General features: G+C 35.5%; 1 protein-coding gene across 2 annotated transcripts in view; it reads right to left on the reverse strand.

Moving 5' to 3' along the window:
- SLC24A3 (solute carrier family 24 member 3) overlaps positions 1-17,339 on the reverse strand; it is a 721,614-nt gene that overhangs the window by 289,383 nt on the left and 414,892 nt on the right. For both annotated transcript variants that reach the window (XM_031951059.1, XM_023494858.2), the window contains exon 3: positions 9,690-9,766. In XM_031951059.1, the coding sequence (XP_031806919.1) occupies positions 9,690-9,766 (77 nt within the window). The remainder of the gene's footprint in view (positions 1-9,689; positions 9,767-17,339) is intronic.

Raw genomic sequence — 17,339 nt, forward strand, 5'->3', positions numbered from 1 at the left:
AGGAGAAGCCTAGGGTTTACATGAGAGCCCAATGTACTTTTTATATATCTTTCCTAAGAATTGGAAAAAGAATCTCATGGAGGATATTCCATAGGCAAGCACCTTGAAAAGTTAACAGTATAGTGGAGCCAGTGAAAACAGAATGAAGTTTGTGTAAGCCAAAAGGAACTTGGAGCCCAGAGATCATTTTGACTCACTGTGGAAGGTCAAAATGAAGAATTTGTGATCAGTGTTGATGATTGTTGTGCCATTAAGATTTCTTTTTGTGTGACACTTTGTGAAACTAACTAGTATTTTTCTAATCCATCCTAGTGAAGACCTTCAATATCCCTGATTAATCAACCATATGCTTTAATTTTCATCAGAATCTAGGTAAATGGAACATTCATTTCATAGATCTGTCACATTATGTTAAGCACCAGGGGAAGTTTTAAATAATATTCCATTCTTGCCCTCATCAAGCTTACAATCCCATATTTACTCTCAAAACAGTAGACTACTGCCAAATCTTAGAAACATTCCCATAACAAAGGTAACAGAAAAGACATTGGGGTTCCCTGAATTAAAACTAAAACTTTATTCTCGGGAGGATCCCTGTCCTTGAAACAAAATGATTTTTTCATTTCAATTTTTTCCTAATTCCTATTTATATTTATAAGTCACTGTGTTAGATGGTATGAGGGAATAGGAAAAATATAGAAGCAGATGAGGTATATGAAGCATTTTGTAAACTTTAAAAAACTACAAAAGTACCAATTATTATTATGAGATATTATTTATTATTATTATTATAGGAGATAATATTCATCATCTAGAGAAGTTAGATAAAGAGTGTATGTATATGTATGAGAAGACATGTACATAGTTCACTATAATACAAGATAGATTGGTAATATAATTCTAAATACAAATGAGAGAATTGAGACATTTTCTATTTCTTTCCAGGGTAGTAATCTAGTTAACTAAGGAATTCATGTAGTCCTCAGCTCACCAACACTTCTACTAATAAACCACCAAATAAGGAACCATAGAATCATGCTGAAATGCATCTTATTTCTAGCCTATGTTACATACAAATCTGCATAAACAAGCATCCACCAGGAGAGAAGAATTCCATTTTAAAACACAAAGGGCTTAAAAAGCATAATTTTGAAAAGTGCCCAGGCACAGAATCATTGTAGAGGGTCTTAGCTTTTTTTCTCCTCAGGTCTGACATTCTCTTGACTTATTAACTGCAGATTGGGAAAATAATTTTCAGCAATTGATTTTTATGTTGCTTTTCCTGGAATAGAAAATATGTGGCATTCTCAGGTCTGGCAAACCTTTCTATGCAAAGCAATTAATGTAATTTGGGGATGTATTAATATACATTAAAAGCAAAATTCAACAGTGGTTCTCAGACTCCCATCCCTGCTGCAGGCGAGTTCAACAAATTTGTACTGAGGCAGAAATTCCTTGGAGATGGAAAAATATTGCTTTTAGCATCTCATTGTTAAAACAGATTCAACATAAAGCAATTCCGATGACAGGTATGCTTCCTGGGAATATTCATCTTTGATAAAATATTATGAATACTATAGATCTCCCTAATCCTACAGGGCTTCATTCTGAGTAACCTAGGCATGTAGAAAAACTACACAGTTGTATAAACTGTTTTTCTGGAACAATCTAATAGTTTCTGGTTGCTTTAATCAATAAACACAGAAAGATCATAGTGCAAATTAAAGCTGTAGCTTCTAAAAAGTTCAATAAAATTAGAAATGCCTGTTTGCTTTCTTCAAACTAACAAAGGATTGCATGTTTATTTATCTCAAAGATAGGGACAGAAAAGACTCAACTAAATCTTAACAGGCTGGCCCCAAACTGGGGGGTGAGCTGGGGTTGAATTACATGGAATCTCAAATTTGAGAATGTTCAGTGGTTGGCTCCTTTCCCATACTGAAATGGAAAGAACAAAGGTGTTGTAATCAGAAGGCCTAAGCTAAAATTCAAGATTTGGCCCCTTTAACAGCTATGTATGACTGGTGACAAATCTTTTAGCTTCTTTAGGCTATTGGTTTTCTCATCTGTCAAATGGGTATGATAATATGACTATTTGTACTGTGTACCCTACCAGACTCTCAGGAGAAGAGTATTTTGTAAGTTCTAAAGCAAAACATTCACTCTTGAGGGTATTAGAAGGTTATTAAAGAGGCAGATGATTTAGTTGAAACAATACTGGGTTTGGATTGGTCTGGGATTTACATTCTTGCTTTGTTGTTACTTCTTTTGTGAACTTGGACTTCTTTTGGTCTCTGTTTCCTTCTTTGTTGAGTGAGGATATTTACATTTCCAATTCTAAATCCTATTCATCTGCTAGTGTAAGGGAAAGGGTTTAGGATCTCTGAATTAGACTGAGACAGGGATAGAGATGGAACCTGTGATTTATTGGTATAGAGCAGGGCTTCTAGCGATTCCTTTTTTACAATGTTTACATGATCCCAGGCATATAGATATATGAAATTGCTAGTCCTGCAGTGTTCTTCTTTAGTCTATACCTGGGCAGAACATGTTGGGGGAAGCTAGGTGATGAACCAGTTCTAGAATCAGGAGGACTTGAGTTTAATCCAGTTTCAGACACTTACTAGTGACTCTGGGCAAATCACTTAATTCCAATTGCCTTCTACAAATCAACAAAAGTAAAACACCTTGATGTTGGAATTCATATATATCTGGAAAAAAGGTAATGTTTTTCATTCCTTTCCAGGATACATTCCTGACTCACTTGGACTTTTTCCACAATACACTGGGAACTTCTTCACATTGAAAGGCACACATATTGGAAGGATCCTCCACTCCATCAATTTCTTCCTCTAATTGACTAGTTCCTTCCAGGACCTCCATTTTTAAGGATTAGGGCTAGGCCAGACATTTTTTTTTCACTCATCCCAAGAATTTTCCCCAGCTGCTTTCTTATGACTTTTCAGCACCATCAAACCATCCCCTCTATTAAGATGTAAACCATTTCAGAGCACACACAATCTTCCTTTCTCTTTGTATTTTTTATTTCCAATACTTATAACTGTGTCTAGCACATAATAAACACTTAATTAAAGCTAGTTAGCTCACTTAATATATAAGGCTATTATAAATTAGAGGGCTGTAGGCTTAAGAATCATGAAATCCAGACTTGGAAGAGACTATCTAGCCAAACTCTCAAATGAACAAGAATCCCCTCTAGAATGCAACATGCCTGACAAAATGCTCATTCAATCTTTGCCTAAAAGATCAACCTCAATGGGAATCCACTATAGTCCAAGGTGGCCTATTCAACTTCAAATAGTGCTAATCTTTATAAGGATTTTTCCTTACCTTGTACCAAAATTTGTCTCTTCATAGCTTGGTAATTTTGTTCCTGGTTCTGCTCTCTAGGGCCAAGTGGAAAAAAGTATAATTCCTCTTCCTTGTAATAGTCTTTCAAAAACTTGAAGGCTGTTACCCTCTTTTGAGTCTTTTCCTTTCCACTCTAAACTCCCTTAGTTCCTTCATTCTATTTTCATATGGTATGATCTTAGGACCTTTCATCATCCTAGATGCCCTGTTCTGAATGGTTTCCATTCTATTTATGCCCTTCCTAAAATACAGTGCTTATAAGTGAACTTGATACTTACCGTGGTGATGTGGGAAAGATTCCTATCTTTGATTCCCAAACCCCTCTAGTGAATGTAATTACCCTTTGACTCACAAATCCTGGTCCCTTTGAATTCCAATAGAAGATCCGGACCTGTCCCAGCCCCACCCGGATCTGAGCCAACTTTGGGGCTACACCCAAAAGCCCCTCGAGCTAAATCTCCCATTATAAAAGGGAGATGCTGGGATCCCCTCTTTGCAGAGATTCCAGACATGCTAGCCATGTGAGGACCCTCTGTCCATTGGACCCTCTACCTTCGCCTATACTTTAACCTTGCTTACCCAATAATAAACCTCTTTTATCAATCTAGCTCTTGGGCCAATAAATGCTTTTATTGGGGACTCACGCCGCTACTAGACCTCATTTACAGCCGTATCCTTGCACCGAATCCAAGGGGGTTGCAGGGGAGCTCTGTTTGACTCCCGGTACCCCAAACTTGCCACTAGACCTCAACTAAACCCTAATTTCATTTAGGTATCCCAAATCTAGACCTCAACAGTGGGACCTGAGTAGCAACAGAGAACATTTAAAGGAGGATTCCTCAGGTCCCAGAATTACTATTGCTACACCCTGGTATGCTTGCTCTCCATGATGAGCAGGTCTAGATCAGTTACACAGCATGTTACATAGTTACATAGCATGTCCATCCCTATGACAGGGAGAGTCAGATAATTCCCACCTCCTCCTGTGGTCTGTTTTCCTCTTTCTATCCTCTCTCACTCCTATGTTATAATTTCTAACACTTCTTTTCCCCAATAGAATGCCCCAAACATTGGCAAAATCCATGGTAAGAGAATCATGCCCCCTTCAAATCACTATCAGACTGACCTCATAGTCAGCCTTCCTATAGAAATAGAATGGAGTTGAAAAGGAACACATAAGTTATTTCAAATCCAGTAAGGCAATATTTGTGGAGCATCTGCTGTGTATATGTAAGGCACTACAGGAAATATAAAATACAAATGTGAATAGAGTTCTGCCCTCAACAAACATAGAGTTTAGTGAAGAAGATAAAGACATGCACAAATTACTATAGGACAAGATTGTAAGAGAGGTAGAAATGAAGTTTTATAGGAGTAGTTCTATAGGAGTGACAAAGGAGAGATCACTTCTATGTATGGGGGAAAGGATCAGGGAAGATGTCATGGAAGAGTGCAGTAAGCTGACATTGATAAGGGAAGAGATAGAAAAGATTATTAATTGCTGGAAGAGAAAGAAATTGAGAATAAAGGCACAGAAGCAGAGAATATATTGATAGAAAGATGCTTCTTAAATATCTTAACTTATAAATATATATAAATAACTATAACTTACAAATAAATTAAACTCAACATGTATAATACTAAACTCATTATTTTGCCCTCTATTGCCACCTCCCTGCCTTACCATCCCCTCTGTCTAACTTTTCTATTACTATCCAGGGTACCAACATTCTTCCAATCACTCAGGCTCACAAACTAGAAATCTTCCTCAAATCCTCATTCTTTCTTTTTCTCCAAATCTAATTAGTTGCCAGGTCCTGTTGATTTTTACCTCTGTAGCATCTTTAATGCAAATGACTCCTCCTTTCCTTTGACATTCATGTCCATTGCTTAAACTACTTCAAAGGCTTGCTGGTTGGAATGTGCCTCAAGTCTCTTCCCATTAAAGTTCGTTCTCCAATTGGCTGTCAAATTAATTTTTCTAAAGAACAAGTTTGACCCTGTCACCTCTCCCCTCCAGTTTAATCAACTCTACTGGATAGACAAGGGTCTATTATGATACAGTAAGATGCGTTATATTTAAAGACAGAGGATATAAGTTTAAATCCTGGTTATTCCTTTTACTATCTGTAACTGAAAAAAAATATTTCTGGTACAGTGGGAAACAGTGTAGTAAAGTATAAAGAGACTTGGATTTGAAAGTGATTGTTATTATGCAGTCTTTTCTGTCCTAGCCAACTCTTCTGTCAATATGGAATTTTCTTAGCAAAAATTACTAGAGTAATTTGCATTTCCTTGCCTAGAGTCACACTGCTAATAAGCGCCTAAGGTTATATTTGAACTCAGGTCTTCTTGACTCCAGGTCCAATGCATCATTTAACTGCCTCTAATTAGAAGAATTCTTCTAATTAGAGGATGTGGGTTCAAATCTTAAATCTACCACTTATTACCTGTGTAAACTTGGAAGGAATGCCTTCTCTTACCACACCACTTTACCTCCATTTTCAAATTTGTGAATTAAGAGTACTGGGAGATCAGCTAAGTGACCTCTCAGGTCCCTTCTAGATCCTCATTGCCTAAAGAATCAAGTCCAAATGTTATAGCCTGGCATCTGAGAACTTTCAGAGTCTGGTCTCAGACAGTTTTACACCCCTAATCCATCATGAACCCTATTGATGAAGTCTTGGATAACTAGATGGGATTGACAGAGAAAGCCTGATATGGTTATAATACTCTTTTGAGACAATCAGGGAAGGGCACTAATAAGAACCAGTTCAGCCTTACAGTGCCACCTACAGTGGAGGTCTTGGGAAACCTCATCTTATTGTATCCAATCAGAAAACCAAGTAATGATGTCAAACTCTGAGGGTTAAATTTTCTTTATAAATCTGTCCATGACCTACACCACCTTTGCTGAAATCTTTTTGGGTTAGTCTGCCAAGCATTCTGCCTTGTGGTGTCTTTCTTCTCACCTCCTCTCTCATGCCTTGTGATCTTTCTCCTTGTTAAAGTTAACTAAAGCTAACTAACTCTTTTAGTGTTAACTCATCAATCAATGGTATAATAATCCTTTTTCTTAACTTCTCTGCTAAATTTCTCTATGAATTTGGCCTGCCAGTCAATGGCATATTTCTACCTCAAGAAATATTCCCTTTCTCTTGGTTAACTGTGAGTTCCACTAGGGAACTTGTCTTTTCCACTGTTAATTGTTTAAAAAAAACCCTTTCCTTGCTAACTATAAGCAAATCTATTTTTTTTTTTTGGTTTCAAATCTATTTCATATTTACCACTGCTGGTGTCTATTTTACCTCTTCATTTTGTCCATTACCTCTTCTCATAAATAAAGGTACATTGTGGCAAAGAGAATGCCATTGTGAATTGTTCACATGTACCTTGTGCCTTGCACCTTCTATTTGAACTAGGAATTGCTATCCCAACCTCATCACTATGTTTCAACCAAATATGACAACAATTCCATGGTCTTAGGTAAGGATCTTTATCTCTCTAAACCTCAGTTTCCTATTCTGTAAATTGAAGGGTTTGAACAAATAAGAGCTCTAAATCCTTTCTATTAAATCCATGATCTTGCGATCCCTTTTCCTTAGGCAACAGTCAGCTAATGGTCCATTATTAAGGACTCTGTCTATGTGCCTGGCTCACAATAGATGCAATATAAATGTTTATTCTTTTCCCTTCTCTTCCCTGCCTGATGGTTGTGCAGACAGTTCCTGCTGTCACTTGATAGTTTCCCTTGGTTGAATCAAATCTTCCTGCACCAGTATTTTTAGTAAGTGCTGAAAGGACTTAGGCACAGCTGGGCTTTTGGGTGTTAAAATAGTATGGGGAGGAGACATAAACATGGAGAAGAATTTGGCTCTCCATTGTCCTTTGAGAGACTATCTCTGTGTTAACAAAGAGCTTTCCCCCCTTTCTATTGGAGATTCCTCCTTCATTTAAATCTATAAGATACAAAATGTAGGGGAAGAGATGAAGGAAGAGAAAGAAGAGAAGAAATAAGAGAATAGAGAGGTGAACTGAAATAATTATTCATTTGGAATAAGATCCCTTTCACTTTTCTCTATCCTTGCATTGTGTCATGGTTCTGAGAACCTCCACTTTCTCTCTGGTTCAGCACCTTGGAATCTAGTGTCAGGTAGACTCCAGATAGGACCAACTCCACAGGAATGAGAAAAAAATGTTGGAAAATAACAGAGAGAGGCAGGCTAATTATGGAGTCAAAAAATTGCCTCCCTTCAAGTAAAAACAGAGAAGCAACAATAACTACCAGCATCCTGGAACAATAACAAAGCACAAGGATAGAACCTGAAGAGCCAGTATGCAAGTCAAATGAATAAGCATCTATGAAGGGTCTATTATGAGTGTGTTCAAGTAATCTATTGTTGGACTTGTGAACTAGTCCAACCTTTCTAGAGAGCAATTTGGAATTATGCCCAAAGGGTTATTAAAATGTGTATACCCTTTGATTCAGCAGTGTCTCTACTGGGTCTGTATTCCCAAAGAGATCATAAAAAAGAAAAAAGGATCTGTATTTGCAAAAATGTTTGTAGCAGCCCTTTTTCAAGTAGTAAGGAACTGGAAATTGAGTTAGGTTCCCTTGAATGGCTGAATAAGTTATGATATATGAATATAATGAAATATTATTGTTCTAAAAGAAATGATGAGCAGGCTGATTTCAGAAAAGCCTGGAAAGATTTGTGTGAACTGATGCTAAATAAAGTAAGTAAAACCTGAGAGAACATTGTACACAACAACAAGATTATGTGATGATCAACTATGATGGACTTGGCTCTTTTCACCAATGAGGTGATTCAAGGCAGTTCCAATAGATTTATTATAGAAAGTGCCATCAGCATCCAGAAAAAGAACCATAGAGACTGACTATGGATTAAAGCATAGTATTTTCACTTTTCTTGGTTGTTGTTTGCTTGGTTTTTTTTTTTCTTTCACCTTTTGATTTGATTTTTATTGTGTAGCACAATAAATATGTAAATAGGTTTAGAAGAATTGCCCATGTTTAATTTATGTTGGATTACTTGCGGTCTATGGGAAGGGATGGAGAAGGGAAGAAGAAAAAATTGGAACCACAAGGTTTTGCAAAGGTGAATGATGAAAACTACCTTTGCATATGTTTGAAAAAATAAAAAGCTATTTAAAAAAAGAACAAATTCTATTAAAATTAAAATACTAAAATAAAAAATTGTGTATTCATTCAGCATCATAGTTGATCATCTCTCTGCCATCAGGTAGGCAGCATTCTTTTTCAGTGCTTCTTTGGAATTATGGTTGATCATTGTTTTGGTGAAAATTCTTAAGTCTTTCAAAATATTTTTTTAACAATATTGATATAGTATAAATTATTCTAATCCTGTTCCCTTCATTTTGTATTTACCAAGGCTAATTGGATTTATGCAAGTAATTCAATTCTCTGAAAATCCTTTATTAATTTCTTACAACACATTAGTTTTCCATGATATTCATATCTTACAATTGTATAGCTATTGCAAACTGATAGGCAACCACTGAGTTCCCAATTTTTTGTCCGTTACAAAAAAAGCAATTATGACTATTTTTGCATATGTAGGACCTTTTCCTCTTTTTTTGATCTTTTTGGGGCATTGTCCTAGTAATGTTTTTTCTGGTTCAAAGGCTATGTATGATTTAGTAGCTTTGAGGAAGCAGTTCCAAATTGCTACCAGAATGACTACAATCATTTGCAAATCCATCCACAATTTCCTAATCCATCTGAATTTTCCAAAATCCTTTTATCCTTCATCATTTCCATTTTTTCATGAGATTTGTTAAATTGATGGACATGAGATGTAGCCCCAGAAATGTTTTAATTTTTATCTCTCTAATTATTAGTGATTTAGAGCATTTTTTTCTATGTAGCTATAGATAACTTGAATTTTCCTTTTTGAGAACTGCCTGTTCATGGTTGTTGTACACTTATTAATTGGAGAATAAATTCCTTTATCTCATATTTCCTTTATCTTAAATTCATGTAATTGAACTTTTGAGCCTAAATAAAAGTTTTTAAATTTGCCTACTAAATTTATCTTAGATTTAACTCATTGTTTCAATCTATCAGGATTTTTAGGGATTTTATTTCTATCATCTATCAGTTTCAAGGAATCTAGAAATCTAATAAAGCATACTACTGATTTCATGGTATCTCCCACAGAGCTGTGATAAGTATGTTACATAAGAATATCTGTTTGAGTGTAATAGCACATTCTAAAAGTATTCCATTGTTTCATGCAAATCCAAGAAGAAGAGCGCAGAATAGAATCACTTACACAGAGGACATGTAAGACCACAGCTCCTTGTCGTCGTTCCTCATTTGTGAAGATGTCACTAGGGAATTCATGGAGAGCTAGAGAATAAAGGGAAAAAAGAGAAATATCAAGCCCTAATACTTAAACATTTTCAGTACTAAATACAAGATTTAAAGACTGGAAGTTCTTGAAAATAAGGGTATAGAATCAATGTTTTTTAATGTGCTAACAATTTTATATTTTTAAATATAAAGGGAAAATAGTAAAAATAGATGTGAACTTTTTACTAAAATAGTAAAATTTTACTATTTGTTGCTAAAATAGCAACAGTTAACTAGCACAGCATCAAGCTAGGAGTTGGGAAGACCCAAGTTCAAATTCAGCTTGAGTTCAAATCCAGTCTCAGACACTTACAAGTTATGTAACCCCAGGCAAGTAATTTAATTTCTGTTAGCCTCAATTTCTTTCACTGTAAAATGAGGATAATAGCAGTACCTTTCTCCCAGGATTGTTATGAAGAGATAAGATCAAAAAAGATAACATTTGCAATGTGCTTAGCATAGTTCCTGGCACATAGTAAATTTAATAAATGTATGTTTCCTTTGTTCCTTTCTTCCTATCTTTCCTTCATTCTTTCCCTCCCTGCCTCCCTCCCTTCTGTCCTTCCTTCCTTTCTTCTTTCTTTCCTTCCTTCCTTCCTTCTTTTTTCCTTCCTTCTTTCCTTCCTCCTTCCCTCTTTTACTTCCATCTCCCTCTTTCTTTCTTTCCTTCCTTCTTTCTCTCCTTCCTCCTCCCTTCTTCTCTCCTTTCCTTCTTTTCAGAGAGAGAGTTCTAGATATGTGATAGAATTACTGCAGGAAACGTCTAGTGTGCAAACCCTCTCCACCTATGTATCTTCAATTTCTAGTGTTAAAGAATTACCTAGGGGTTCTGAGAAGTTAAATGATGTATACTCAAGGATTTTCACACTGTTCTTCATGATTCCAAGGCTAACCATTATATAGCACTATTATTACTAATAAGTAGTTGAGCAATTTAATTCAAAAGCATTTATTAAATTCTTCCTACATAGTAGGCACTGTGCAAAGCAATAGGGTTACAAAGAGAAAACTCAAACAGTCTCTACACCCAGGGAACTTAAATTCAACTGAAAGAGAATCTGTACTTTAAGATGTGCAATAATAAACAAGTCATAAGCAACTTCTTCCAGAGTTTTCTTAAATACAAATGATAATGAAGATTTAAAAAAGCAACTGGACCACGTCTATTGTTTCATTCTTGTTATAGTCCAATTGGAACATCTAGGCCCTCAGAGGAAGGCAAGATCAATTATCTGGAGGTACTTTGTCTGAAGCACAGTAGTATAAGATACAGGGATAAGAGATACAGAAATTTCTATCAGTTGTTCACTGTAATTTGCTATCCTGGTTATATACAAGGAGAAGAAACCTATCAGGAAATTAAGACCTTATGAGTGAACTATACCAGTTTTGAGAAGCCTAGAGCATTGGTAGTCTTAAGATAATTGAACATGCTCTACTATTCCCTACTATGTACACCTCTTCCTTTCCCCCTATTACTTTATTTTTCTTTTGCATTTCTATTTATTTCCTTTTTCCTTTTCCATTAACTTCTTCCTATGCTCTCCCTCAAGTCTGCCGGAAGTCCAGACAAGTGTTCCTTGCCTAAAGATTCAAGAGAGACTTCAGCCTAGATTTTTCTAGATCAAACGAACAGCTAAGGAAAAAGAAAAGACTTTAGTCTTCTGGGGTTTTTTGTTTTTGTTTTGTTTTTTGTTTGTTTGTCAGAGAATTGATACCACTAGTTCTCAATAAATAATATCCCAAAGAATCAAAATTAGACCAAATTGAAGGGGAAAACCCCCAACTTGAAAAAATAACTACTAGGGATTTTTCTCTTCTTTGTCTATAGTTATTCTTCTCTAGTTATAGGGCATATAAGATATTCTTTGTGGTTAAGGCAGACCATTTCATCCCTCCCCAGGGCATCATGATGGAGGTAGAGAGGCTTGGGGCTAACCAGATTAGCCAGAAGAGAGGAAATGAGTATCAGAGCCCTTGCAAAAGACTCCTGCCCATCTTGGTTTCCTGTCAATATCTTCCTATGTTAGAAATAGCAATAGAAATGAGACATATAATTACATTTGTCTGTATAACTCCTGGATGAAAAAATTACCTCCACCAATGCTCATAACTACAATTTTTAGTCTTTATGAACTGACTGTGACACTGAGAAGGTGAGCTACTTACCTGGGGTTACCTATCCAATATGTGTCAGAGGTCAGATTTGAACCCACCATTTGATTTCTCTGAAGCAAGCTCTCTTTCCACTATGCCCTGCTGCCTCATAGCAGGAATAATAACTTCTAAATTGCCTATTATCAGTATGGTCTGTCCAACTACTAGTAAGTTTTAGCTTCCTCATCCATTGAAAACTTGCTTTGACATTTTAAATTCATGGCACTAATTTGATCCTATATTCACAGCCTTTAGCTTGCATCTCTAAACAGTAAAAATAATAATAATAGTTAGCATTTATACAGTACTTTAAAGTTTGCAAAGAACTTTATTTGTGTTATGCTATTAGATCCTTATAACAATTCTGTATGGTAAGGGCTATTATTGTCTCTTTTTGACAGATGAAGAAACTGAGGCTGAAAAAGGTTGCGAGTTACCCAGAATCATATACCTACCCAGAAACATATACCTGAGGAAGAATTTGAATTTAGGTCTTCCTTCCTAATTCCAGATCCATGGTTCTATTCATTCCAATAGTTATTTGTCTTTAATCAGAAGCCAAACCATCTTTGCCTCTTTTCCTTCTATTATTTCTGCTCTCAATGGATCTCTCCATTGGAGAATCCTAGGGGATAGGGAATATGCCTTCCCTAAGAGCATTTTGATATGTTAATGCAGAATAATTCACTAAAGTTATATACTCTGGACTTAGGCTTAAATGTAAGGAGTGAAAATGCTTTGGGTTTTATACTTATTCATGTTGGGGAAATTCTAGATAACTATGCTCGTAAACTGTGCTTTTTAGAAAGTACCAGGGGCATACTAGGGATTTGGAGGAAGCCAGGGGAATAGAGAGGAGACAAAGCACCACCAGGAAGTTTATGCACATAGGCTGCCTCCACTAAGTCCTGTCTTATCTTTTGCAGAGAAGTTAACAGTCTCACTCTGCTCCTTCTGCATCCTGGCTGCTATTTCTAAGCTGGTAAGAAAAGTCTCCCAAGGAAGATAATTATATTTCATGGGTAACCACTGTTCATCAATTGAATTGAACAAAAAATGTACCCCGTGTTAGTAAGAATACAAAAAGAAATAAGTTTCTGTTCTTTAGAAGTTTATAGTCTAGTATAAAGCACGAGGGATATTGAAATAACCATAATTACAATGCATGGTTTGAAGGTGAATAAGAGAAACCAACTTATAAGAGATTTCAGAAAAGGATTGTAATAATTTACAATTTTAGCCAGCACAAGTTTGAAGCAGAGGGAAAGAAAGGGAATAAAAATTGGTTAATTCCTACTATGTCCCAGGCACTATGCTAATTATAAATTTTATCTCATTTGATCCTCTTTACAAGCCTAAGAGGCAGATGCTATTATTATCTCCATTTTATAGCTGAGAAAACTGAGGCAGATAGGTTAAGTGATTTGCACACATAGCTAATAAGTATTTAAGGTCACATTTGAACTCAAGTTTTTCTAACTCCAGACTCAGGGACCTCTCTACTGCACCATCTGGCTAGTTGCCCATGTGCTAGCACAGAAGCTGGGTTTAGTATAAAAAAGATTTGGTTTCAAATCCCATCTCTAATACCTATTAGCTGTAATGATAACGGTAATACTTATGTCACAGGGTTATTGCAATTCTCAAATAAGATTATGTATTAAAGGTGCTTAATAAACTTTAAAGAATTATGTGAATATCAATTATTGTTAACATCCAATGATACAACACAACAAAAACTAGCCACAAAAAATCACTTATACTGTTTTATGAAAATCATCTCATTGAACTAATTCTCCTGAGACATTTCACTTTGCTATGATCCTAGGCAACTTAACCTTTCTTTGTCTCATTTTCTTTATATAAAATAAAATGAACATTTACCTTCCTAGATTATTGTGAACATAAAATGAGATAATGCCAATAAAGTTCTTTGCAAACCTTGAATTGATATTTGAGTTCTAGGTGTTATTATTCTTATACTTTCAATTAATGGTATTTTCAGGGAATCAATTAATGTTGTTAGTAATATTAAGTTTATTACAATATCTTTTTATCTTCTTGGAACCTTTGAATTTATACTTAGCATGTCAATTTCACTAAAATTATATGACAGGAAACTGAAATTCCTTAATAACTGTGTCAACAAGAAAATCCTATTTTGAAAATCTTTTATAACAATTCCTAATTCCTTGAACCTCTGAAAGCCAAAAATAATAATACTTCCATTAGATAAAGAAGGCAATATATAAGCAATCAAAGAATTTAAATATTTCACTTCCCAAGTTTGTTCTCAAACTAAGTAACACGAATACTCTTTGATTTTGAGATCAGGAATTCTCTGCACTAAGGTAGTCAAGACCAGCAAAGCAAGAGACATTTTATATTATAAAGATAAATAAACATAAACAGAAAACTGAGGACCATAACAATAACTCGAAATTTGAAATTAGCAAATTCAATAATTACACCATTATTTATACTTCTGTTGTTTAATTGTACTGTTGCTTCCCCACCTCCATTTGAGTACAATGAAGTGAGAGAAATTATACTTTAATTTAGCAGGCAGGTGTGAAATGCAGAATCATTTCAAGTAAGGTCTTAGCCTCACTCCCTATTTCTGTTGAGTGACAGTTTGTTGTGCCACTTAACCTAAAAAAGTTTATTCACAACAACACTATTAAAACACATTTGCTAATGCTTTCTTTCACTTATTGACATTAACTCAAGTGGATATAAGTGCAAACAAAAACTTAAAACCATTTAAAATGATTCATTTCAGCCTTTTATTGATCTAATGTATTTTTATCAGTTGTTAGTTTATCAGTAGCCAGAAACAGAATCCTGGAAAAGCCCCCAAAAGGAAGACTAGGAAGGAGAGCTAGATACATTAAAAATCATACCCTTTAGGACCATTATTTGATTCTCTTTCAGTATGCCATGATAGCTATAAGGCTTGGACCTGTATGTTATTGTTTCTTTTTCTTGCTTTGATTTTATATTGCCAACAGCCAGATACTTAAATTTAAATGCACTGAAGTCCCCTACAAATTATGAACAGATCTAACCAGAAGAATTTGGTATAAAATGGAGTCTATCATGTATTCCATCCAAGGGGACTTAATCAATAATAAGAAAAGCAAACTTAAATTTATAGACTTTTAAGATTTACAAAACATTTTATTTGTTTCTCACAATGACTCTATAAAGGAACAATGACCCTGTGAGACAAGCTGGACTCTACTACTCCCATATTACAGGTGAACAAACTGAGGCTGAGGAACAAGTCAGATTTTAAAATAATTAGTCCTTCTCTGCTTGGCTCTGGAGGGAAGAACGAGGAGTAACTGGTAGATGGAAGTAGCAAAGAAGCAAATTTGTGTTTGTTATAAAGGAAAAAAGACTTCTAAGAATGAGGAACAAGCTAGCTCAGCAAGTGGTGGGTTCTTCCCTCACTGAAATCCTTAGAGCAAAGACTGATGACCACTTGTCAGGGATATTATAGTAGAAATACTGAGTTCAGCTACTGACCTCTCAGGTCTTCTCTAACGGTGGGATTCTCTGAGAAGTTAAGTGACATCCCACAGTGGTGCAGCTTCTAAGTAGCCAAGATACAACTCGAATGAAAGTTATGAAATCACAAAAGCACAGAATTGGAAGAGACATCAGTGGCTGTCTAAGGGCAATTCTACCCCAAAATAAACTCTCTTTTACTTGAGAAGTGGTCGTCCAGTAGTTGCTTTAAGAACTCCATTGAGGGGTAATTCACTACCTCCTGGCACAGCTCATTCTTCCTTTGGAGAACTCTATTCAGAATTCTTCATGCAAAGCATTTTGCACTTTATCTTGTTTGATCCTCACATTAATCCTAGAAGGCAAGAGTTACTATTCTTCCTATTTACAGATGAAAAAATAGGCTGATAAGTTACCTGCTCTGGGTCCCAAAACTAGGAATTGACTGAAGACGGGTTTTTGAATTCATGTTCCCTATCCATTATGATCCAATCCATTTCATGGAATCTGGGGGTGGTTATGATGAGCCTACAGTATGCATCCATCATGACTCTATAAACTCTAATCTATCTTTAAGTGATTTCACTGAAGGTTAATCTTAGAATGGAAAATTCAAAATGAAGTGAGCATGAGAATTAAAAAAAAATATAGCAGCTCTGAGGAAAACTTGGCATACTGCTTTCGGTTGCATAATATACCATCTATCTCTTTGTGTCCCAAATGAGTTGGGATACATAAGCAGTTTTGGAAAGGTCAGTAAAATCTCCTGGATTCTGCATGCCTGCCAAGGGAGTCCCTTTTGTTTCAGTGAGGAGGTGGAAGTCCTTTTATTTTTACTCCCTCTGGGGCTTGAAGCCTCTTGTTCTGGTACAATGCCCAATTTGAAGTCTGGTCCCAACCAGGAAACACAGTGCCTGCCATGAGTCACGTATGAAGGATAACTCTCCAAGTCCAGATTTGAATATTCTCTTGGGCTAGTGGGGTGAATTATTCCCTAAGTCTCAGTAGATAGTGATATGCTAAAACTGAAACTAAAGGTAATTCCTAAGAGGTATCTTAGGGATGGATAATTTATTATTCCTAAAATATTCTTTGGGAGTTGGAGACCAAATGTTCTAATGGATGGACAAATGATTATTTTAATAGGAGGAGATTATAATGGATTCTAGAGCTATAAAAGATCATAGCAGCGATTGAATTCAACTCTTTCATTTTATGTATAAGGAATCTGATTCTTAAAAAAGTTGCAGCTTGCCTATGTTCAATGTTTATCAATTGTCTGAAGCCAATTGTCCCGAGTCCACCTGATACCAAGTCTTGTCTCTGATCTATTCTATCACGTCTTTTATAATATAAGATAGTCTTTTTTTGATATTCAGCATTTATTTTTCTTATGAATTGTATTTTTATTGTATATTTACTTTGCAAAGCTGAGGTGAATTTTTTAAAGAAGCACTTAAATAATGGTTATTTTTATCTTTTTTTTGATTCCAAAATATATTTCTCCTCTCCTTTTCCTTTCTCCTCCCCATGATGACAAGCAATCTGATATACATTATACATTTGCAATCATATTAAACATATTTTCACATTACTTGTGTTGTGAAAGAAGAATCAGAACAAAAGAGAAAACCATGACAAAGAAAAAAAATGAAAATAGTATGCTTCAATCTGTATTCAACTTGCATAGTTTTTTCTCTAGACGTGGATAGCATTTTCCATCATGAATCTTTTTGAATTGTCTTTGATCATTGGGTTGCTGAGGAGAGCCAAGTATATCACAGCTGTTTAATGTTACTGTTACTGTATATAACATTCTCTTAGTTTTGTTCACTTCACTGTACAATGTTGCTATTACTGTATATAACATTCTCTTAGTTTTGTTCACTTCACTGTGCGT

Source organism: Sarcophilus harrisii, chromosome 2 (assembly GCF_902635505.1).
Source record: "Sarcophilus harrisii chromosome 2, mSarHar1.11, whole genome shotgun sequence".
NCBI classification, from domain to species: Eukaryota; Metazoa; Chordata; class Mammalia; order Dasyuromorphia; family Dasyuridae; genus Sarcophilus; species Sarcophilus harrisii.